The sequence below is a fragment of the Malania oleifera genome, chromosome 3, assembly GCF_029873635.1.
Source record: "Malania oleifera isolate guangnan ecotype guangnan chromosome 3, ASM2987363v1, whole genome shotgun sequence".
Classification (NCBI taxonomy): Eukaryota; Viridiplantae; Streptophyta; class Magnoliopsida; order Santalales; family Ximeniaceae; genus Malania; species Malania oleifera.
Genome location: NC_080419.1, coordinates 2,881,397 through 2,900,646, shown reverse-complemented (window position 1 = coordinate 2,900,646; position 19,250 = coordinate 2,881,397). Strand labels below are relative to the sequence as shown.

Below are 19,250 nucleotides of genomic sequence, written 5' to 3'. Positions count from 1 at the left end.
TAATAATTTACAGTTATAAATGGATAATTTAGAATAATTAATATTATAAGAATTTTTAAAATCATAAAAAATGCATTGTGGATGAACACACTTGTTTATTATGTTTTTAATTTGCACATTAATTTTTTTTAATTTTTCATAAACAATTTTATATATACATATATATATATATATATATATATATATATAACAATTTAATCTCTACATTGAAGTTTAAGTATTAAAATACTTATTGCTAAAATAAAAAATAAAAATTTTAAGTTAATTGAGTAGTGTCTTGTCACCCAATAATCAATATTAACAATAGAAATTAAAAAATTAATGAAATAAATAAATATTTTATCACATCCACACAATAAAAATAGAAAATATGAACCAACCGTAATTCTAAACAGGCTCCTTATTTTGTTGGGCGTTGCAGATTTGCTCGACACATAGCGAAGTCTGCGGCTTCTTTCCAGTTTCTACTGCTAATCCAAACCACCACTAGACAATCCCCAGGAGACTGAATTGGGTACATGACACTGTTACGGGAACAGGTTTGTGTTGCATGAATTGGTTTGATGAGTTTTGACGCCATTAGGGTTCTGCAAATTGAGGGTGTCATTATTGTTTGAGAGTAATTCTGTTCTTGTCTATTTTAATTGGTTTCATTGATACATACTTAAATTTTAATGGGTTTAGGGTTCTTGTACTTATAATTTTGATGGCGTTGCCAATTACTGAACTACAATTTCGTTGAGAACTAGGGCCATTTTGTATCATGCATTTGAAGGAGGGATACTCCTTACTGCTAAAACCCCACAGACCCTCAGTCCCTTTTGTTCTATGCTCAAACCCATCTCTTGATGTTAACCCAAACCCGAAAATGGAGACCCAAATTGCACTCAAGGAGTCTGATGTTCTCAAGAGGTTGAACCATGAAAGAGACTTGGCTGTAGCTTTAGAGTACTTCAAGTCCGTCGCCAATTCAAGATCTTTCAAACACACTCCTCTCACGTATTGGACAATGATTGAGAAGCTTGGAAGGGAATGTGAGATGGATGGAGTGCAGTACTTTTTGCAGCAAATGAAGTTGGAAGGTATTAGCTGTTCTGAAGACTTGTTCATTAGTGTGATTAGTTCATATCGGCAAGCAGGGGCTGTTGAACTTGCGTTGAAAACATTTTACAGGATGGGAGATTTTGGTTGCAAACCCAGTGTCAAGATCTACAATAATCTCTTGGATGCATTGCTTAGTGATAATAGGTTTCAAATGATCAACCCCATTTACATGAACATGAAGAAGGATGGGTTGGAGCCTAACGTGTTTACCTATAATATTCTCTTGAAGGCGTTGTGCAAAAATGATCGGGTAGATGGTGCTCGCAAGCTGCTCGATGAAATGTCAAGCAGGGGGTGCCAACCTGATAATGTGAGCTACACAACCATAATATCATCTATGTGTAAGGTTGGCAAGAGTAAGGAAGCAAGGGAGCTTGCCATGAGATTCATCCCTATTGTCCCTGTTTACAATGCATTGATCAATGGGATGTGCAAAGAGTGCAAAATTGAAGAGGCATTTAAGTTGCTAGATGAGATGGTTTGTAAGGGTCTCAGTCCTAATGTCATATCATACACAACTATCATCAATGCTTTGTCTGATGCTGGGAATGTTAACCTATCCATGGCTATTTTGGCCCAAATGTTTGTTAGAGGATGTCATCCCAATATTCATACCTTTACTTCTTTGATAAAAGGTTTTTATTCTAAAGGGAGATCATGTGAAGCTCTCAACATGTGGGACCAAATGATGAGAGAGGGAATTTTTCCTAATGTTGTTGCATATAACACACTCATACATGGTCTATGCTCTAACAGGAAAATGGGTGAAGCTGTATCTGTTTTAAATCAGATGGAGAGAAACAGATGCACTCCTAATCAAACTACATATAGTACTCTAATTGATGGCTTTGCGAAGGCTGGAGATTGGGTTGGTGCATCTGATACATGGAACAAGATGATGTCCCATGGATGCCGCCCTAATGTTGTGGTTTATACCTGCATGATGGATGTTCTTTGTAGGAATTATATGTTTAAGCAAGCTCATTATCTTCTAAAGAATATGACCATGGAAATGTGTCCGCCAAGTGTAATTACATTCAATATGTTTATTAAAAGTTTCTGCAGAAGTGGACAAGTAGATTTGGCAATGAATGCTTTTGATCAAATGGAAAAATATGGGTGTGCACCCACAATCACAACGTACAATGAGCTCCTATATGGTCTCTTCAGAGAATGGAACTTCACAGAAGCTTTTGGGCTTCTTAGGGAGCTGGAAGAAAGGGGGATTAAGCCTAATCTAGTCAGTTATAATACTATTCTGTATGGCTTTTGTTGTGCTGGAATGTTCCAAAAGGCTCTGCAGCTTTTAGGGAAAATGCTGGTTAGGGGGATAAAGCCTGATACCGTCACAATAAACATAGTAATTAATGCCTACTGTAAGCTGGGTAAGGTTAAGACTGCCATTCAACTTACAGATGCAGCTAGTGCAGGGCACTGGCATCCAGACTTAATAACTTACACCAGTCTTATATGGGGGATTTGTAATTGGATTGGCGTAGAACAGGCCATCATTTATTTTAATAGGATGTTAAATGAAGGGATCTCCCCCAATGTCGTCACATGGAATGTATTAGTCCAGGGGGTTTTTAGCAACACAGGTTATTCAGGGCACACTCGCTTTCTTGAAAGGATTCTGTGCAGGGGATATGATAAAATGGTGTGAAGAAAATGTTTTAAGGCTGAAAGTCAAAGAAATGCAACAGATGTCTTACTGGAGAAGTTGTTGACAAAATCTCCTTGTTGGACAGATATTTGCAATACTATGATCCAACCACAGTGCATTCGTCCCACACCCCCACAGGACGCAGTAAGGACATAGCCAAGCAGTAAGTGTTCATGATTGATTGCTAATTTTGAGCATTATTCATTTTGATATTTTTCTTGCTACTTTCAATTTTGGAGTCTATGAATAGTTTGATTAGTTTTTGTGTGTTGATTCTGCAGGCGTAGCAGTTGAATTGGTTTTCCTCTAAATTTCAGCAGCTAAGTAATTCTAACAAACATGAAGCATCATTTACAAAGTGCGGGTGGTTTTAATTACTTCTTTGAATGCAAAGTTTCAAGTTCATTGTGGTGACCAGAGTTTTGGATTCTGATGGAGTTTATAAAGAAAATACAGGTAGATTACTTTACCATTTTCCTCCTTTATTCCTGATTATGTTCAAGTACCCATAATGTGTATTGTAATAAATTTCCTCTTGAGTAATGCCAGTTATCTTAATCTAGAAGTGATCAAGGTAAAATACTCTTTGGAGTAGATTAGCTAGCTCTATTAAAAAGATAGCAAAAGAGATTTTAGGTGAATCAAGGGGAAGATTCTCGAATAGCAAAGAAAGTTGGTGGTGGGATAAAGATATACAAAAAACCATAAAGACAAAAAGAATTTGGTATAAAACGTGGCAAAAATGTAGAAACAACGATAACTTTGAAAAGCATAAGGAGGCAAGAAGTTAAATACAAATCATTTAATAGTTTGTATGATAAATTAGATACAAAAGAAGGAGAAAGAGATATATTCAAACTTGCTAAAACTAGAGAAAGGAAGAGTAAGGACTTACGAAATGTAAAATGTATAAAAAGTGAGGATGATATTGTCTTGGTTAAGGATGAAGACATTAAAGAAAGATGGCGAAGGTACTTTAGTAAATTGTTTAATGAAAATCAAATAAAAGACTTAAACTTAGAATAGTCAAATGACGAAAAGACTAAAAATATGAGATTTATTCGCAAAATTAGAGTCAACGAAGATAAGTTTGTACTAAAAAAGATGAAAAATGGGAAAGCTATGGGACGAGATAGCATCCCAATTGAAGTTTGGAATGGCTTAGGTGATAACAGAATTATATGGTTAACTAATTTATTTAATGCAATTATAAAAATTAAGAAAATGTCATATGAATGGAGGAAAAACACTTTAATACCTATATACAAAAATAAAGGAGATATTTAAAATTGTAATAACTATCGTGGAATTAAACTTATGAGCCAATGATGAAACTATGGGAAAGAGTAGTTGAACAAAGATTAAGATTAGAAACGAAAGTCTCAGAAAATCAATTTGGTTTTATGCCTGGGAGATCTACTACAAAAGCTATATATCTTTTAAGAAGATTAATGGAAAAGTTTAGGGAAAAGAAGAGGGACTTGCATATGATATTTATTGACCTAGAGAAAGCAAATGATAGGATACCTAGGGAAGTTCTATGGTGCGTTTTAGAAAAAAATGATGTATGTAGGAGGTATACTAGATGTCATTAAGGATATGTACGATGGAGTAATGACTAGTGTAAGGACTATAGATGGAGAAACTAGAGAATTTTCAATCACCATAGGTGTACATCAAGGATCTGCTTTGAGTCCTATCTTTTTGCTTTAGTGATGGACCAACTGATTAAGAGTATTCAAAAGGAGGTTCCATGGTATATGTTGTTTGTAGATGATATGGTATTAATTGATGAAATTAGGGATGGAGTAGAGGCTAAGTTAGAATTATGGAGAGAAGTTTCAGAATCTAGAGGCTTTAGGATAAGTAGAAATAAGACACAATATATGAAATGTAATTTTAGTAATGATAGGAGGAATATTTGAGACAAAGTTAAACTTGATGATGAAGAAATAAATAGCACTTGTAGATTTCGATACCTTATATCTATTATGTAAGCTGAAGGAGAAATTCAAAATGATGTAATGCATGGAGTTAAAGCAGGTTGGGTAAAATGGAGAAGTGCTTCGAGTGTGCTCTGTGATCATAGAATACCCTTAAAATTGAAAGGAAAGTTTTATAGGACAGTTATAAGACCAGCTATCGGAATGTTGGGCGACAAAGAAACATAATATCCAAAAAGTAAAAGTTGTCGAGATGAGAATGCTTAGATCGATGAGTGGTAAAACATTGAAAGATAAATTAAAGAATGAACATATTCACGGTAAGTTAGGTGTAGCTCCTATAGAAGATAAGATAAGGGAGGGACGACTTGGATGGTATGGACACTTACAACGTAGGCCACATAGTGCACTAGTGAGGAAAAGTGAGTTAGTTACTATGGGGGGCAACAGAAGGTGTAGGGATAGACCTAAAATAACTTGGGAGGAGATAGTAAGGATTTAATATCCCTGAATCTGTTAAAAGAAATGGTCCATGATCGCATAAATTGGCGGAAAAGGATTCATATAAGCGACCTCACCTAGTGGAACTTAAGGCTTGGTTTTGTTGTTGTTTTTGCTCCAAACCTTCTGTTATGAGCTTTTGACAGCTCTGGTTCTTGATCTTTAACCTGGTTTTGAGGTTCAGAGGTGTTTTTTAGACCCTTTTTTTTTGGAGGGGGAGGGATTGTTTTTTTGTTTTTTTATGGTGAAATCTGGGCAAAGCTGCTCTTGTTTTTATGTTTTTAGAGGTTTTGTTTGGGGTTTTGGGATTTTTCTCTTTGTTTGTTCTTGCAGTGGTGCAGGAATCATTGATTTCTCATTGTATGTGCAGTTTATGTGTCATTTAGGTAATATGTGCTGTGAGCTTGTGTTTATCTGACTTGTGTATTCATTCTTTGGGTTTAATCTGTTAGTTGGAGGTGCTTGTTGGAAGCTCTTTTGCTGTTTTAAGCTTGATTCCGCAGTCTAGGCTTTTCTAGAAGTTTATTGGCTTGTGCTTCTCAGGGTTTGTCTATTACCCTCCTCTGCATTGTTTGTCCTATACTAGATTGTGCTTTTCTTTATACAATCTAGTTTCTTATTTTGAGAAACAAAACCTGATTTCAGTGAATCAATTAGCTGATGGCTATTGGAAATCTTGCAGGCACCCATACTATATGCATTTGGATTAATTGGATTTTCCAAAATTCGATAGGATTCTGGAATGCCAAAATAAGTGGACATTCATGGTATACACACAGAGTTGCATTCACTTGGATTGATTGAGAGTTCCAAATTTACTAGGATTTCGAAATCCCAAAACAAGTGTACTTTCGTTGAGCCTATAAAATTATAGTTGCAAAACGTTCTCTTCTGCATCTCTTTGGAATTTATATTCTTTTTGTATAAGTGAAAAACAAAAGCTGCCTTGGTTTAAGTTGGTGTTTGTGCTGTGGAAACTCTTTGTGATCTGCTTTGTGGTTATATGCATAACCTTACCAGCAGAGTATCCCACATCCTTAGGCATCACCAAGACAATGCTAACCATTGGCACACCAGTCATATCTCTCAAGCAAAGTTTCCGTGTAACAGAAGGTGGTTGGGAGTCTCCTCTAAGGACTTACATAAGGAGCACCAATTAGTCGAGAGTAACAGCCAGGCCGTCCCCCCCCCCCCCCCCCTCTCCCTTCGACAGCTGCTCCTTCCAACAGTCTTCCAAGGCAAAATGATGGAGGTATTACTTAGGAGACATCAAGAGAAGGCTCCTCTGTTGCTCCCTAGACATGATGTTGTGTCTCCATATTCTGCTTGCCTTTTATGTGTGGTGGGATCCTTTTTGAACTAACCTTAAAAAGATACATTGCATTGCAAGAAATGGAATAACTGAAACTTAAAAAAGCTTTAGTGGCAGACAAGTCACAGAACCAAAGGAGGATGTTTGAATTTTATGGATTTCTAGAATTTATATATATATATTGTCTAGGATATTTATCTTTTTTAAAGATTCCTGAAATTTATATATATATATTGATAACGTGGGAACTCCAGCCACCAACGAGCCCTTTGGACCCCCCGGTGCAGCACCAAACTCATGGGAGTGGAAATGTTGCCACCCGCCCATTAAAGATTCCTGAAATTATATTATTTTTCAAAAAAAAAAACTTTTTTTCAATAATTATCTTTGTGTTTTGATGTTGACATATTGTTTCAATTATTTATCTCTATGTGTGTGTGTGTTATTCTAAAATGGAATTCTTAGAATAGTAGGAGAGCTTGAATATTATTTGTAAAATTCAAAATATATGTTTTTTATGAAGTTTTTTCTTAAGTTCTCTTCATTTGGCATGTGTAATTTCTTTTTGTCATATAAAAAAATTTGCGCATTGGATGGATGAGATAATTGAACATAACATGTTGTATGGTGATCATTATTAAGCGTAGCAAATTAATTGATCCATCACATGTGAATGATGTTATTCCAATCAATGTTAAAGTTGCATTCTTTAAGCGGGTGCTTGTGTCATCTGTATATCATCAATATACTAATGTAACAAAAAAATTAACTTGACTAATGTCCTCGAAAAAAAAAGTCATTGCTGACTTGTGCAAGGGTGAGAAGGTCAATGGAAAAAATTTCTGGTACTTGGCATTGCAAAGCACAATATGGTCTAGACGAAGGAGAGACTATTAAGAACAAGCATTTGAGAGAGAGAGAGAGCCAATCAGCTTCATTGTTCTAGAAAACTTCTTTTTCTCAACTGTATCAAAGCATTGAAAATATATTGAAACTATTAGAAACACCACCTCATTTCTTGGTGACAAAAAAAAAAGGTAAAATTTCTTTTTCAACTGCATCAAAGCAGTGAAAATATTTTGAAACACCGCTTCATTTCTTGGTGGAAAAAAAAGGATGTGGCATAAAAATGGATAATCTTGATTTCTGTTAATGTTTCTTCTAAAAGTTAATTAGATCAATGTTTTATGTGGTTTTTTCTGCCCAAATTGCATCTAGGCGCAATTGCAAAGGCGGAAATCCCCAAAGGCGTATGCTTTCATGCACTGGGCATACATGCCAAGGAAAAAACGCACCTTTTACGCCTTTACCAGAGAAAACTATGCATTGTTGGTTCTCATTTATTTATTTTTCAATCTCATAAATATAAAAGAAGGAAAATATTAGAACTCCTTTTTCATTCATTTGTTCAAAGGCTTCAGAGCATGAACCCTCCATTGATAAACTCTTCTCTCTTGAACCTTCAACAATGCTTTAGACAGTCAATCAGCTATAAATCTTCATACTCTGGCAACCTTTGCCTTCTCACGTGACCTCTCCCTCATGTTGAGGACCTGATTTAGATCCTCAACGCTCGAGCTACTTCATATTTTCTCCAAATCTTCACACTTCACTCTATTAGCTTTTCTCATCTCCATTCACCTCTCTGGCAGACCCAGAAATTTTCTTCAGTGTGAGCAAAAAAATATATAGATAAAAAATAGATATATTTTTTTTTTCATATTTTCCTAGACAAGTAACTGAAAAACACATACATTCACATTTAACACTAGTGATAGTTGTTTCAAATAACACCATGTACCAAAGAAAACTTTATCTTTTATGTTTGTTGCCTTTGAAAATGGGGATAAATGAGTATTTTTAGTGGGGGCACCTCCTTAATTTACCCAAAACATCACTTTATTTCCAATATCGATGCCCTAATCACATTGACATAGGTCCACCACTGCCTCTCTCACTTCAGCAAGCCGCAATGACTGTAGGAGGATCTATCTTGGATAAGGGTCCTGAGAGACCATGGATAAATTTTTCATAGGGTCAAGAGAGAGAGAGAGGTCAAGAGCGATGTGAGATCCATTTCTTCTAATATTTTAGTGACAGATTTGGCCCTTTTTAAACAGGAAAGGCACTTGGTAATGGCCTTGTGATGCATGGGCATTTGGAGATCTGAGTTTAGCACCCCACCTTGCCTTCGTCTTTTGAAACATGGAATTAGACCCATTAGGGGGTGAGAGAGACAATTGAGACCCTTAAGCCCTTTTGGAGGATATGGGTTTGAGATTATTTTGTCATCAAGTCAAGATATTAGGGTGTTGCTTTCCTTTCAATCCTACGTTCATGGGGAAAAAATCAAATTGAAAAATGAAATGTAGAAAATAGTGACTTCCGTGAAATGTGGAGGCAAGAAGGGTAGAGCGAAGGGGATAATTAGCTAGTATATACAAGGATGACGAGTTGGACTGTAAGAGGCTGAGGAGATGTTAATAAGTATAGAGCAGATAGGAAGGTTATTTAGTGAGCCTCTCTAGATGTGATGATGTGGCAGAAAACAAAGCTTTAAGCAGTAGGTGGGCTGCTAGTTAGGAGGATTTGAGATTCTGGGATGGGGTGTGTCCTGATTCAGTGGAGAACTCTATGTCTAATTGGATAGGTTTTTATGTCGAAGTGATTGAGAGGATGCTTTTTCTAATTATTTTCAGGGTATTATTTATAACTAGTTTTGATCGTTTTCCTATTATCATGGAGTCTAGTAGGGTCAGTTAGGGTCCTCCTTTTTGTTTTGAAAGTGATGGCTTACTTATCATTTTTTTCATACTCTTGTTGTGGAGAGATGGAGAGATTACTTTGTTGAGGAGGAGGGTTAGGAAGATTATTTTCCGGGAAATACTATTGATAGGATGGAGGATACAGGTGATTTTTGAGAAGTTATGAATGTCATGAGAACTTTTCTTAAAAATAAGTTGGAGGATTTGCCTTTGAAGTAGGAGATGAGTTGGAGGCAGCTTTGAGTGGGTTAAGGAAGGGGATTATAAGGTATTTTTCATCTGGTTGTCAATGGTAGGAGAAAGAATGTCATTATAGGCTTGGGGACCAGTGAAAGAATAGTTGTTCAGGGAGCATACTTTGATTGTAGTGGAGATAGACAATTTCAATAAAAGCAATATTTGGAGATGGTCTTGTTTAGGCCTATGTTAAGTGGTTGGATTGGTGTTCAATTTCAGGTTATAGGAATTCATGATTAGAGATACCCTTTCAGAAGGAAGATACACCAAAAATTATTGTAAAGGTCTTTGCTGACAGGTTGAGTGAAGTTTTAGCTTCTACGATCTCCAGTTCGCAGACTGCTTTTCTAGGAGAGCATATTTTCGGTGCTGCTGGTAGCTAATGTGGCTATTAAAGATGTTTAAGAACAGGAAAGATTTTGTCCTTAAGTTAGACTTTGAGAAAGCCTAGGATAGAGTGAATTGTAGTTTTTTGGGTAAAGTTTGGATTAAAAGGGAGAAAGGTGGGTTAGAGTTGTCTTTTCATTGACCTCTTTTTTTTATGACTTCGAATGCAGTACCTAGGACATGGTCTTTTTGACTTCTAGGAGAGGGCGTCATCTTTGCCCCACTTTCTCTTTATTTTGTGGTGGCAAATGCCTTCGAATAAGATGATTTATAGGGTAGTCGATTTTATGTAGGGTCTATCTCTGGGAAAGGGGATGATGTAGTTCTTTCTTATTTGCTGTTTGCTGCTGATATCAGTTTCTCTCGTCCTATGATAGCCCGTCTTTTGAAAATGCCATTACCTTCTACAATTTTTTTAGGGTGTCTCATGGTTGAGGAATGAGGATTAGTATTGTTAAAGCTTGATATGCATTGTTGACTCACAACCTAACAGCTTAGACTTTTAGGTGAAGTGGCTGTCTAACATGATATCAGAGTTGGTTACCAGGTGGGCTTGGATTCTAGTCTTGTTGCCCGCGTTTATTTTGTGGTATTTAAAAAGTTATTCCTTATAATGGGTGATATTATCATGTGTTTATCTCTCCACGTGTTGTTGGGCTGCACGTGCAATAGAGTGTTAAAGTTTACACTGTTGGCCCACAACCTAACAGCTTAAGCTTTTAGGTGAAGTGGTTTAGATGACATTAATGAGAGCTTAGATATTGTTTTTTGCTCTTAGCTTCTCTAGTAGGTTGTGGGTTATTATGGTTCCTTGTAACTTATCAAAATGCTCCTTTAGGCAATGATCCTCTATTGATCCGTTTTTGGGAACTTGTGATGTTAGGGTTTCTAAGCGCTGGATAGTTGGAACGGAGCCTTTTTCCTCTTTAGTTGGTCACTGGTCAAATTACTTTGATTCAAGTGTCTCTTTCTCTGATTCCCCTCTATTTTCTCTCTCTTTTTTTTCAGATAAAAATTTCCATTAATGCAAGAAATAAGAAAAATATATATATACAAGAAAAAGAGGACAAGCCATCCTCCTTTACATCAATGCTGCCCTCCAATTCCTCTGAATATCGGACAGCAAAATTCCCTTAAAAACCCCCCAAAGAAGAAGCCCAAAATGCAGCCAAAGATGAAGCTTTCTCCCAAATAAAAAATGTAACAAAGGATTTCCTTTAGTCAAGGGGCTGGTGAGCTAATAGATCATTTAGTGATTCTAAGGTTGTCATGGGCCAACAAGTTTACGTGGCCATAAGTGCCCAAGTATCATAAGAAGCATGCCTGTGAGGCGACATGACTCCACCAAGTCCAATCATGTTATACCCATCCGAATGTACAAGAAGAATTCATGGATCCTATTCAGTGGCCCAAGCTTAGTCAACAGGGAACTCAACCATGCAAACTCCACAAATGAAGTGTTTTCCAAAGGAAACTCTTGTTCCAACTAGAATGGTCAATAAGGTATCTCAAACGAATAAGAGATTGCGCTTGCTTTCCACAAGCAATAGAAGTTACTCTCACCCCCACAATAGAATCCTTAAGTAAGTAACATGTTACTATGGTTCCATCAATCATAGCCCTTCATAGTGCAGCAAGCTGCGGCTACTTGAGAAACTCATTCAAAGATCTGGTGATCCCTCAATAGCCCAATCAATAGAAGATAGCATCACACAGTGATAATTCGCAAGACAACAGGTGCACATCTGAATGTCTACTCAAGAGTGACACACTAGAACTGAGCTGAGCTGAGTTTTGGCCAACTCGAGCTTGGCTGGAATGCTTGAAAGAGAGTTTGAGCTTGGCTCAAGCTTGAATCAATTTTATATAGCGTTATTCGAGCTCGGCTAGTTTAATGTACATATAACTCAAGCTCGACTCAGCTAAAACTCATTTCGCATTAATAAGTGAGCCAAGGTTGAGTATAGCTTTAAAGTGAAGTTCAAGCTTGAGCTTGTTGAGCTTGACTGGACTTTACCCACGACAGAAGTGGAATTTGAGCATGACTTTAGATCTAAAAAAAAAAAATGTAATATTTGTAAATAATCAAATAACTAGAAGAAATCATCAAGGAAATCACAGAAAAAACATGTTCCAAGTCCCAACTCCATGATTAAATCAAATAAGAATATTGGAAACAGAGATCAGTGATAATTGATAGCTGGTATATTTGGCAAATAAAGCTTTTTTGGCCTTTGCTTTCCTAATGGCGGGCTACAGTAGCAGCTAGTATATTTTTGTTATGAATAATTAAAATAGAATAAAAATATTGGAAATAGAGATTGTGATATTGACAATATTTTGATTATAAACTTATTTAATTTTTTTAAAAAAATTATATAGCGAGCCTAATATCGAGTGGCTCCTTTAACTTAATAAACGAGTTTGAGTCATTATCAAGTTGAGCACCAAGTAGCTCACAAGTGACTCGACTCATTTGCAACCCTACACAACACAGTACTGCACATCCATGGGGCTCCCAATCTCTCTTGCTAGCTCCAAGCAACCATCATGGGGGCCAAGAACCTACTCCAAGCTCTCCTTCAGGGGCTCACTTAGCGCCCATAGTGGCGCTGCCAGTGATGGGAAGCTTACTCTGGTTTCTTTTAACTCTGTGCCATCTTCATCCTAGCGAGAGGAATCAAGACGTTGAAGCAGTAATACTCCACTTATTTACAAGAATGGTCACACTGGCATCTAAGGTTCACCTATGATACATTCATGGTTGAATCCATTGTTCATTCATAATTTGCCCTTGACACACATTCATGGTTGAATCCATTGTTCATTCATAATTCGCCCTTGACACATTTGTGTGTGCCCTGAAGCTCCTCCAAGGCTTCCAACAACCCTTTAGGTCTATATCAGATTCTTCTTATGAAGGTCATAACAAAATGTTGATGGCTGAAGTGGGGTTGGGTCTTGTAACATAATGTCCAAGGACACTCTAGTGGGGAAATGGTTGTGGCATATCCTGTTAGAGGCTAATTTTCCTCGGCATAAGGAGTGCAAAAGTAAATTTGGTTTTTAGGAGAATGGGTGGATGCTTATATTGGCATTAGAGCTTCCCATGGAAGCCTTTGGAATTTAACCGAAATTTCACCTATGTTCTTTCCACCTGCCACTTTAAAAGTGGGTTCTTGGGCCAACTTTCAGGATGATATTTAGTAGAAGAGCAATCTTTTGCTGCTGTTTATCCTTCTCTTTTTCGTCTTATTTGATGCATCCGTTTCCTTTTTTTTTTTTTTTAATTTTTATGATAGAGTTTATTGGAACTTCTAATTTCATAAAAATCTTAATGAGAAGAAGGCAGGTAACTTGCCTTATTGCTTATTTTGTTGGATTTCTTACAGCCTTCATCTAGCAGTGATTTTGGGGGATTTGGATGGTTCTACGGTCTTTCCATGTGGATCTTACTATTCTCATTTGATTGCTTCCCTACTCTCTGCTCTGCTTGTTAATCGTATTTGCCTATTTGGAAAGCTAAAATTCTAGAGGACCAACCATCTGCTTCAGTCTTATATTCCGATTGGTGTATGGTGTGTTATTATAATTATATAATAACGAGCCACACTGAGAATCTTTTCTTACTTTGTTTAGCAAATTGGAGTATAGAGAGTAGGTTACTTGGCTTTTTTGGTGGGAGTTGGGTGTGCCCACGTTCGTTGGAGTTCTTGTTGATTTCAGAGGTTTTGAGAGACATAAGGTGCTAGCAGATTGCGATTTTTGTGGCCTATGCAATTGTTTTGGGTATTTTCTATGGTCAATATATATGCCCTTTCAATTTGCTTCAGGACACAATGGCCTTCCATGCTTTCTTGTGGCACTTCTCTTCAGGTTTTGACAAAATTTGCTTCTCAAATTTTCAGCAGTGGCCAGCTTTATCAGTTGAAGAGTTTCTTTCTGTCTTTGTGCCCATGCTTGCTTGCTTGTACGTGTGCCTGTCTATTAGCTTCTTTTTCTTTTTCTTTTTTGGATTGGAAATGGTAACTAATAGTAGAGATATTTGCATATTTTTTAATTTAAAAAATAAATCCTGATTAATAGTTTTCCTATTTGATTGGATGCAGCAAAAACAATAGATTGTGTGGAGCTAGTGCTGAGGATTCTCATCACAGAGCAGGGGAAGAATTGTAAAATTTATTGTCTGAAAACTTATTTGGAGAAATCACTTTTTGTCCCCCTTTTAGGCTCCCTTCAGATCAAAGATTTCCTTGGAAAGGAAAAAGGAAAGAAATATAAGAAAGAGTTTCATTTTTTAAGTAGTGAATATTTATTAAAATATTGTTAAAAATCAAGAAAATTCAAATGTCAATCATGTGGAAATTAAATGTTTGTTCATTGATTTATTATGTATTTTATTCTCTTTCTATGTTAATCGATTTATTATATGTTTCTCTCATTTTCTTTGAAAAATTATTTTTCATGTTCTTCCTTTAAAATTTTACTTCAGCTTCAATTGACCCGACACTTTGTGCAAAAGCCCAAATATGGGACAGTCTTCTGAAAATCTTGTACATGTTTGCTCTTCCCTTGATTTTACAAAAAAAGATTTCAGTGGCCTGCAATGGGTCTCAAGCTCGATTGAATAATTTCATTGATAAATATTTGAGAACATGAATTTGAGAATTTAGATTTAAATTTATGTAAATTTAATATTATATTTTATTTAAATTTAAATTTTGATTTATATTCTCAAAGGTAAAAAATTTAGTTAAACAACTGTGTATCACGAATTAATATGCTCTGCTAGGAAAGGACCTAATTAAGTTAAAATTGAAGTTCAACCAAACTTGGGTAATCAGTTTGGAACTTCATCACAAGTGCAGGTGATGTTTACCCTGAATCATTGAATGTTTAAGCCCTACAATTAAGGAATTGTTTTTCATGGAAGCTGTTCCTTTCTCTACATTTATTTATGCTATGTTTGGGAGCATAGATCTAATTTAAATTTGTGTGAATTTGAATACAATTTTATGTTATATCTTTTTCAAATTTAATATAATTTTAAATTAAATTTCTTTTCAAACATAGAATCACTCTCTTTATTGTGTTCAAAAGCAACTTAAAAAAAATATAGACAACAAATAAACACTTAAAATAATGACTAGAATTATCAATTCAAAACACATGTAACTATGGCCATGCACTATTCTTAAATGAGAATGAAACATCCAAAAGCATACCTTCTTGTGTGGCCACCAATATGATTATATACTGAAGTCGAAACTTCTTTCTATGCAACCTACTTGGACTCGGCTCGTCTCCTAATTCGACTCGATTCGATTCTACTCCAATTTGAGTCAACTTCGAATTTATGTCGAATTCGAGCTACTTAAGTATTTTAATGTACCAAGTTTGAACTCAATAATAGTACTCGAGTCAAATTTTGAACCTAATCGAGCTTTTAAATTTTATTTTTTAATGTCATATAATATATATATTTTATATATGTATCTAATATTAATCTATAAGCTCAAATTTTACAAACTTGTGGCCGAGTTGATTTTAAATTTAACAATTATGCAATCGATTAAATTCGAATCGGGTTTCAAATTTAACATTTTCGAATCTAGTCAAGTTTAAGTATTTGACTATGTCGGACTTGATTTGAAGAATACCCCTACCTATGAATACCAAAATGCCTTCTTTTTTTTCCAACACAGAATGCAACATACAAAATAGACTTCTTGTGCTGTGTAACACAGCATTTTCAACATAAACTTCATGTAAACATATTATTCAATACACCAGGAACATAAACACTCTCTCTCACGAAGCCGTCAAGTCCATTGCAGTGTATGTATTGAATAATTTTGCTTCACGCAATTGTCCTCGATTCCTCTTGAACCAAAAAGCTGAGTGAAGGGCAAACAAAAGAAATTTACAACTCATGTAACTTCTCAGCTTTCAGATTTCTCCCTCCCAAGCTACCAACACTAGATAATTCATTGTTCCTATCATCTCCATCTTCTCCATCATCATCGATGGCATCAATAGAAACAAAATCATCTTCAACATCATTATCATCATAGTCATCCAAGTCAATCTCATCCTGATCATCCCAATCTTCATCATCTTCATCATCATACTCATCGTCATAATCTATATCATCCTCCTCATCCACGTGGCCACGCAAAGTATGGAACTCAGGAGGAGGGGGGCAATCCTTGGTAATTGCCTCATCCCGCTTCATCACAAGATGCCGAATGACTCTTTCATCCTTGTCTAACATGCTCTTGAAATCATTAATCCATTTGGCTTCCAACTCGAAGTTCATCAACATGTAGTGGGCTTTCCTTGCTTTCCTTATCTTATAAGCTAGTCGACGCAGACCCCAATCATTCAATCTCCATATCTTGCCTTTCTTCTCCCTTAAAAATTCTGAAAAAAGATGTTGGATGGTAATCAAATGAAATGCCAAGCTTTGATTAAGGGGGGCTTGGGATGACCCATGAAACTAAAATTTCATGCGAGTCTGTGACTGAAAGAACCAGCTCTTTATTAATAACCCTACAAGAAAAGTAATTTATTTGAGATATGTGAGTCATTTTAATAAGCCATTCCAAACACTCTCGTCCAGACAGATTGCACAATTGTTGCAGTTAGTCAATAGAGAGAACATGGGAGAGAGGGAAATAACACTCATTTTCCCCTTCCTCAATCATGCTTTGCGGTAGGTCACATTGATTCATGTAGAGCAGACAATGAAGCACTGAATCGTGTGCAAACACACAGTATGCTTCAGCAAAGATGCATCATCAAGTTTCTTTTCTGTCAAAATCTAGGCATAACAGAGACATGAAAGGCAAAAGTAGTACACCTTGGACTTTCTCATTTACGCTGCCGGCCTCTTCTGCATGGTTCTCATGAATTAAGTAAACCACTTCATAGTGGCGTACTGCAAAAATAAGACAGATAATATCAAAATCAATACACTTCAGAGCATGTGTCAAGCTAGATCCAACTTTCATAATCCATTTGATTTCTGAGAGACAGCTATAGAACTCCATAAACATCTGGGCAAAGACTGGCAATTAATTGGATACAGAAAGCAAAGTGGGAAATGGTGGTGTTGGCTGAATATGGTTCCATAAAACAAGTCTGAAACCAGATTCAAACTTGCTCTGTAATACTTGAAACTGAAAATTGAAATAGAAGAAATGTGAGCGGGGTTCAATCCATAGTTGAGAAAGAATCCTGCTTACTTCGTTCCACATTCAAATCACTTTCCAGCTGAAGTTGAAGATATTCGAAGAGTTGGGCTGCAATAAAATGAATAGATGCGATTACTCCAAATTACTATAGAATAAAAACAGTCCTCTACTCCTCGTTAGCAAAGAAGCAAGCAGGTATAGACCAGCCATTTTTACCTTCTTCTGCATCTGCAAACTCTGGAAGAATTCTACCATCTTCCTGAACCTTCTTCTGCAAACCAGATTCAAGATCAATAACAACCGGGTTTTATTAAAATCTCGAAGGATGAAGAGAACAACATCTAACTGTTAAATCAAAACAATTCCTGTTAAACCCAAAACATTACAAAACAATAAGATATTAAGATACATCACCACTCCCCCCCCCCCACCCCCAAAAAGAGGAAAATTTTCACATCCAACAAAACCCAAATAGAAGGACCATTATGCATTATAATTTCCTTCTCCAAAACAAAAAATCTCAATTTTTAGTTTCATCCCTCACTTTCACCCAATCTTTCTATGTGTTAAGGCCAGACCATTCATAATTTCCTTTAAATGTCAGCCAATTAGTGTCTAAGTTCAACACAAAAAAAATAAGAAGTAAAAAATAATAAACACCAGAAAAGGCTCAAATAGGCAAAATTCATTTACCCTACGTTTGGAGAGGCCTTCCATTTGAATTTGTATTGGATTTGGATAAAATGCAATACAAAATTATATTGAAATTGTTGGAATCCATTAAATCCAAATCCAAAGTCCCAAATTCATGCTACCAAACGCAGCCTTATGAGGCCAAATAAATTTCTTTCCCTAGAATCACATTCCAACACATCCTAACATAGCATCAATACGACTAAACTGCGAACCAAGAGATTTTACTAGTGTTCATCAATTGTTCTTCCAAACAATGAGAATAGGGGCGACAATAAAACAAATGGGTCAGCCTCAAACTCACCTCTTTAAGCAGCACAGCTTCAGGAAAAGGGCCCGTCGCTTCATCCGGTCTGGGTACGAAGCTATGAGTGTCAGCTTTCTTGTTCTTCTTGGCATCCGCAATCAGAGATTTTCTTAGAAAAGACGGCTTCTGCGGAGAAGCAGACCAAGGAGTAGACAACCCAGTTGCAGATATCAAGCAAGACTTCTGTTTACTCAACGGTGTGCTAAAATTTGGGATAAGATTAGCTAGGGAGGAGGTCCGTACAAATGCCTCCATGGTAGAGGGTCTTCCCTTGGAGGGCAAGATAAATCCTATGATACGAAATGAGTAAAAAAAAATTAGCAGCAGACCTGCAAAAGAAAAGGGAGGAGGGAAGTTCGATGATTCAATAATTTCAACTATGGTTACGAAGGGTTTTAGGGTTTTAGGTTGAGTTTGATTGTGTCGAGTGCGTTCGGTCGCAATCGGTGAAAGGTTCTTCCTTCCCCTTCTTCAAATTATACGTATTTCAAATCTATAATCTCTCCCAAACATAAAATAATGGATAAGAAAAATTAAAACAAAAAATCACAAACTAAATCAAATTAAAAAAAATTCACTTTTCTTTTTCTGATTTTTTTCGGTTCAATTTATTAAAAAATTTCAATTAGTTAAACCAAATCCATGTATTACAAATATGTAAATATGTATTATATAATATTTTAAGAACTTAAATAAAAAATTTTATCTTTCAATTGTTAACAATTTATAACTTGTATTAATAACTTTTATATTGTTTTTGTAGAACTAAAACTAGGATTATAGATTTTGTTTATATTTATTTTATGGGTGAATGTTTTTAAATTAATGTATGATGCTAATTTAAAATTTATAAATTTATGATTTCTTATCTTATGATGCTTAAATTTTAATGTTTTATTTTTAAACTTTATAGGTTTTTTATAATTTTAATATGTATGAATGTAAACGATATACAAATTTCCATATTTTTTAGATTTGAATTAATTTAATAATTTGAATTACACATAGCAACCTTACCTGGGTGGGCATGGTTTGGTTAACCAAACCATACTTCCCGAACTATTAACCAAACCAAAGTTTCGATTCACTAGAAAATGCAAGCTAAAACCGAACCATTTAAAATGATTAACCAAAATTCGATT

The 19,250-nt window shown here is 35.8% G+C and overlaps 2 protein-coding genes across 2 annotated transcripts; one reads left to right on the top strand and one right to left on the bottom strand.

The window, feature by feature from the left end:
* The first annotated feature begins 370 nt into the window (after nt 1–370).
* LOC131151723 (pentatricopeptide repeat-containing protein At3g48810) lies at nt 371–14,353 on the top strand. Its single transcript, XM_058103102.1, has 3 exons — nt 371–2,930; nt 3,049–3,223; nt 14,022–14,353. Exon 1 carries the CDS (start codon nt 764–766, stop codon nt 2,765–2,767), a length of 2,004 nt encoding a protein of 667 aa, XP_057959085.1. The 5' UTR covers nt 371–763; the 3' UTR covers nt 2,768–2,930; nt 3,049–3,223; nt 14,022–14,353.
* A 1,285-nt stretch (nt 14,354–15,638) lies between these two features.
* Nucleotides 15,639–18,598, bottom strand: LOC131151722 (protein REGULATOR OF FATTY ACID COMPOSITION 3, chloroplastic-like). The gene is made up of 5 exons (XM_058103101.1): nt 18,106–18,598; nt 17,325–17,379; nt 17,160–17,216; nt 16,775–16,852; nt 15,639–16,335 (listed from the first exon to the last, which is right to left on the bottom strand). The coding sequence occupies exons 1-5, from the start codon at nt 18,361–18,363 to the stop codon at nt 15,836–15,838; spliced, it is 948 nt and encodes a 315-aa protein (XP_057959084.1). The 5' UTR covers nt 18,364–18,598; the 3' UTR covers nt 15,639–15,835.
* Between the last annotated feature and the right edge of the window lie 652 nt (nt 18,599–19,250).

Excerpts from the sequence above, each read along its gene's own strand:
- LOC131151723 (XM_058103102.1), top strand. The coding sequence starts at position 764 with ATGCATTTGAAGGAGGGATACTCCTTACTGCTAAAACCCCACAGACCC.
- LOC131151722 (XM_058103101.1), bottom strand. The coding sequence starts at position 18,363 with ATGGAGGCATTTGTACGGACCTCCTCCCTAGCTAATCTTATCCCAAAT. Across the intron at positions 17,380-18,105 it reads AAGCTGTGCTGCTTAAAGAG|AAGAAGGTTCAGGAAGATGG; the intron begins GTGAGTTTGAGG and ends TCTGGTTTGCAG. Across the intron at positions 16,336-16,774 it reads CGTAAATGAGAAAGTCCAAG|AATTTTTAAGGGAGAAGAAA; the intron begins GTGTACTACTTT and ends ATCTTTTTTCAG.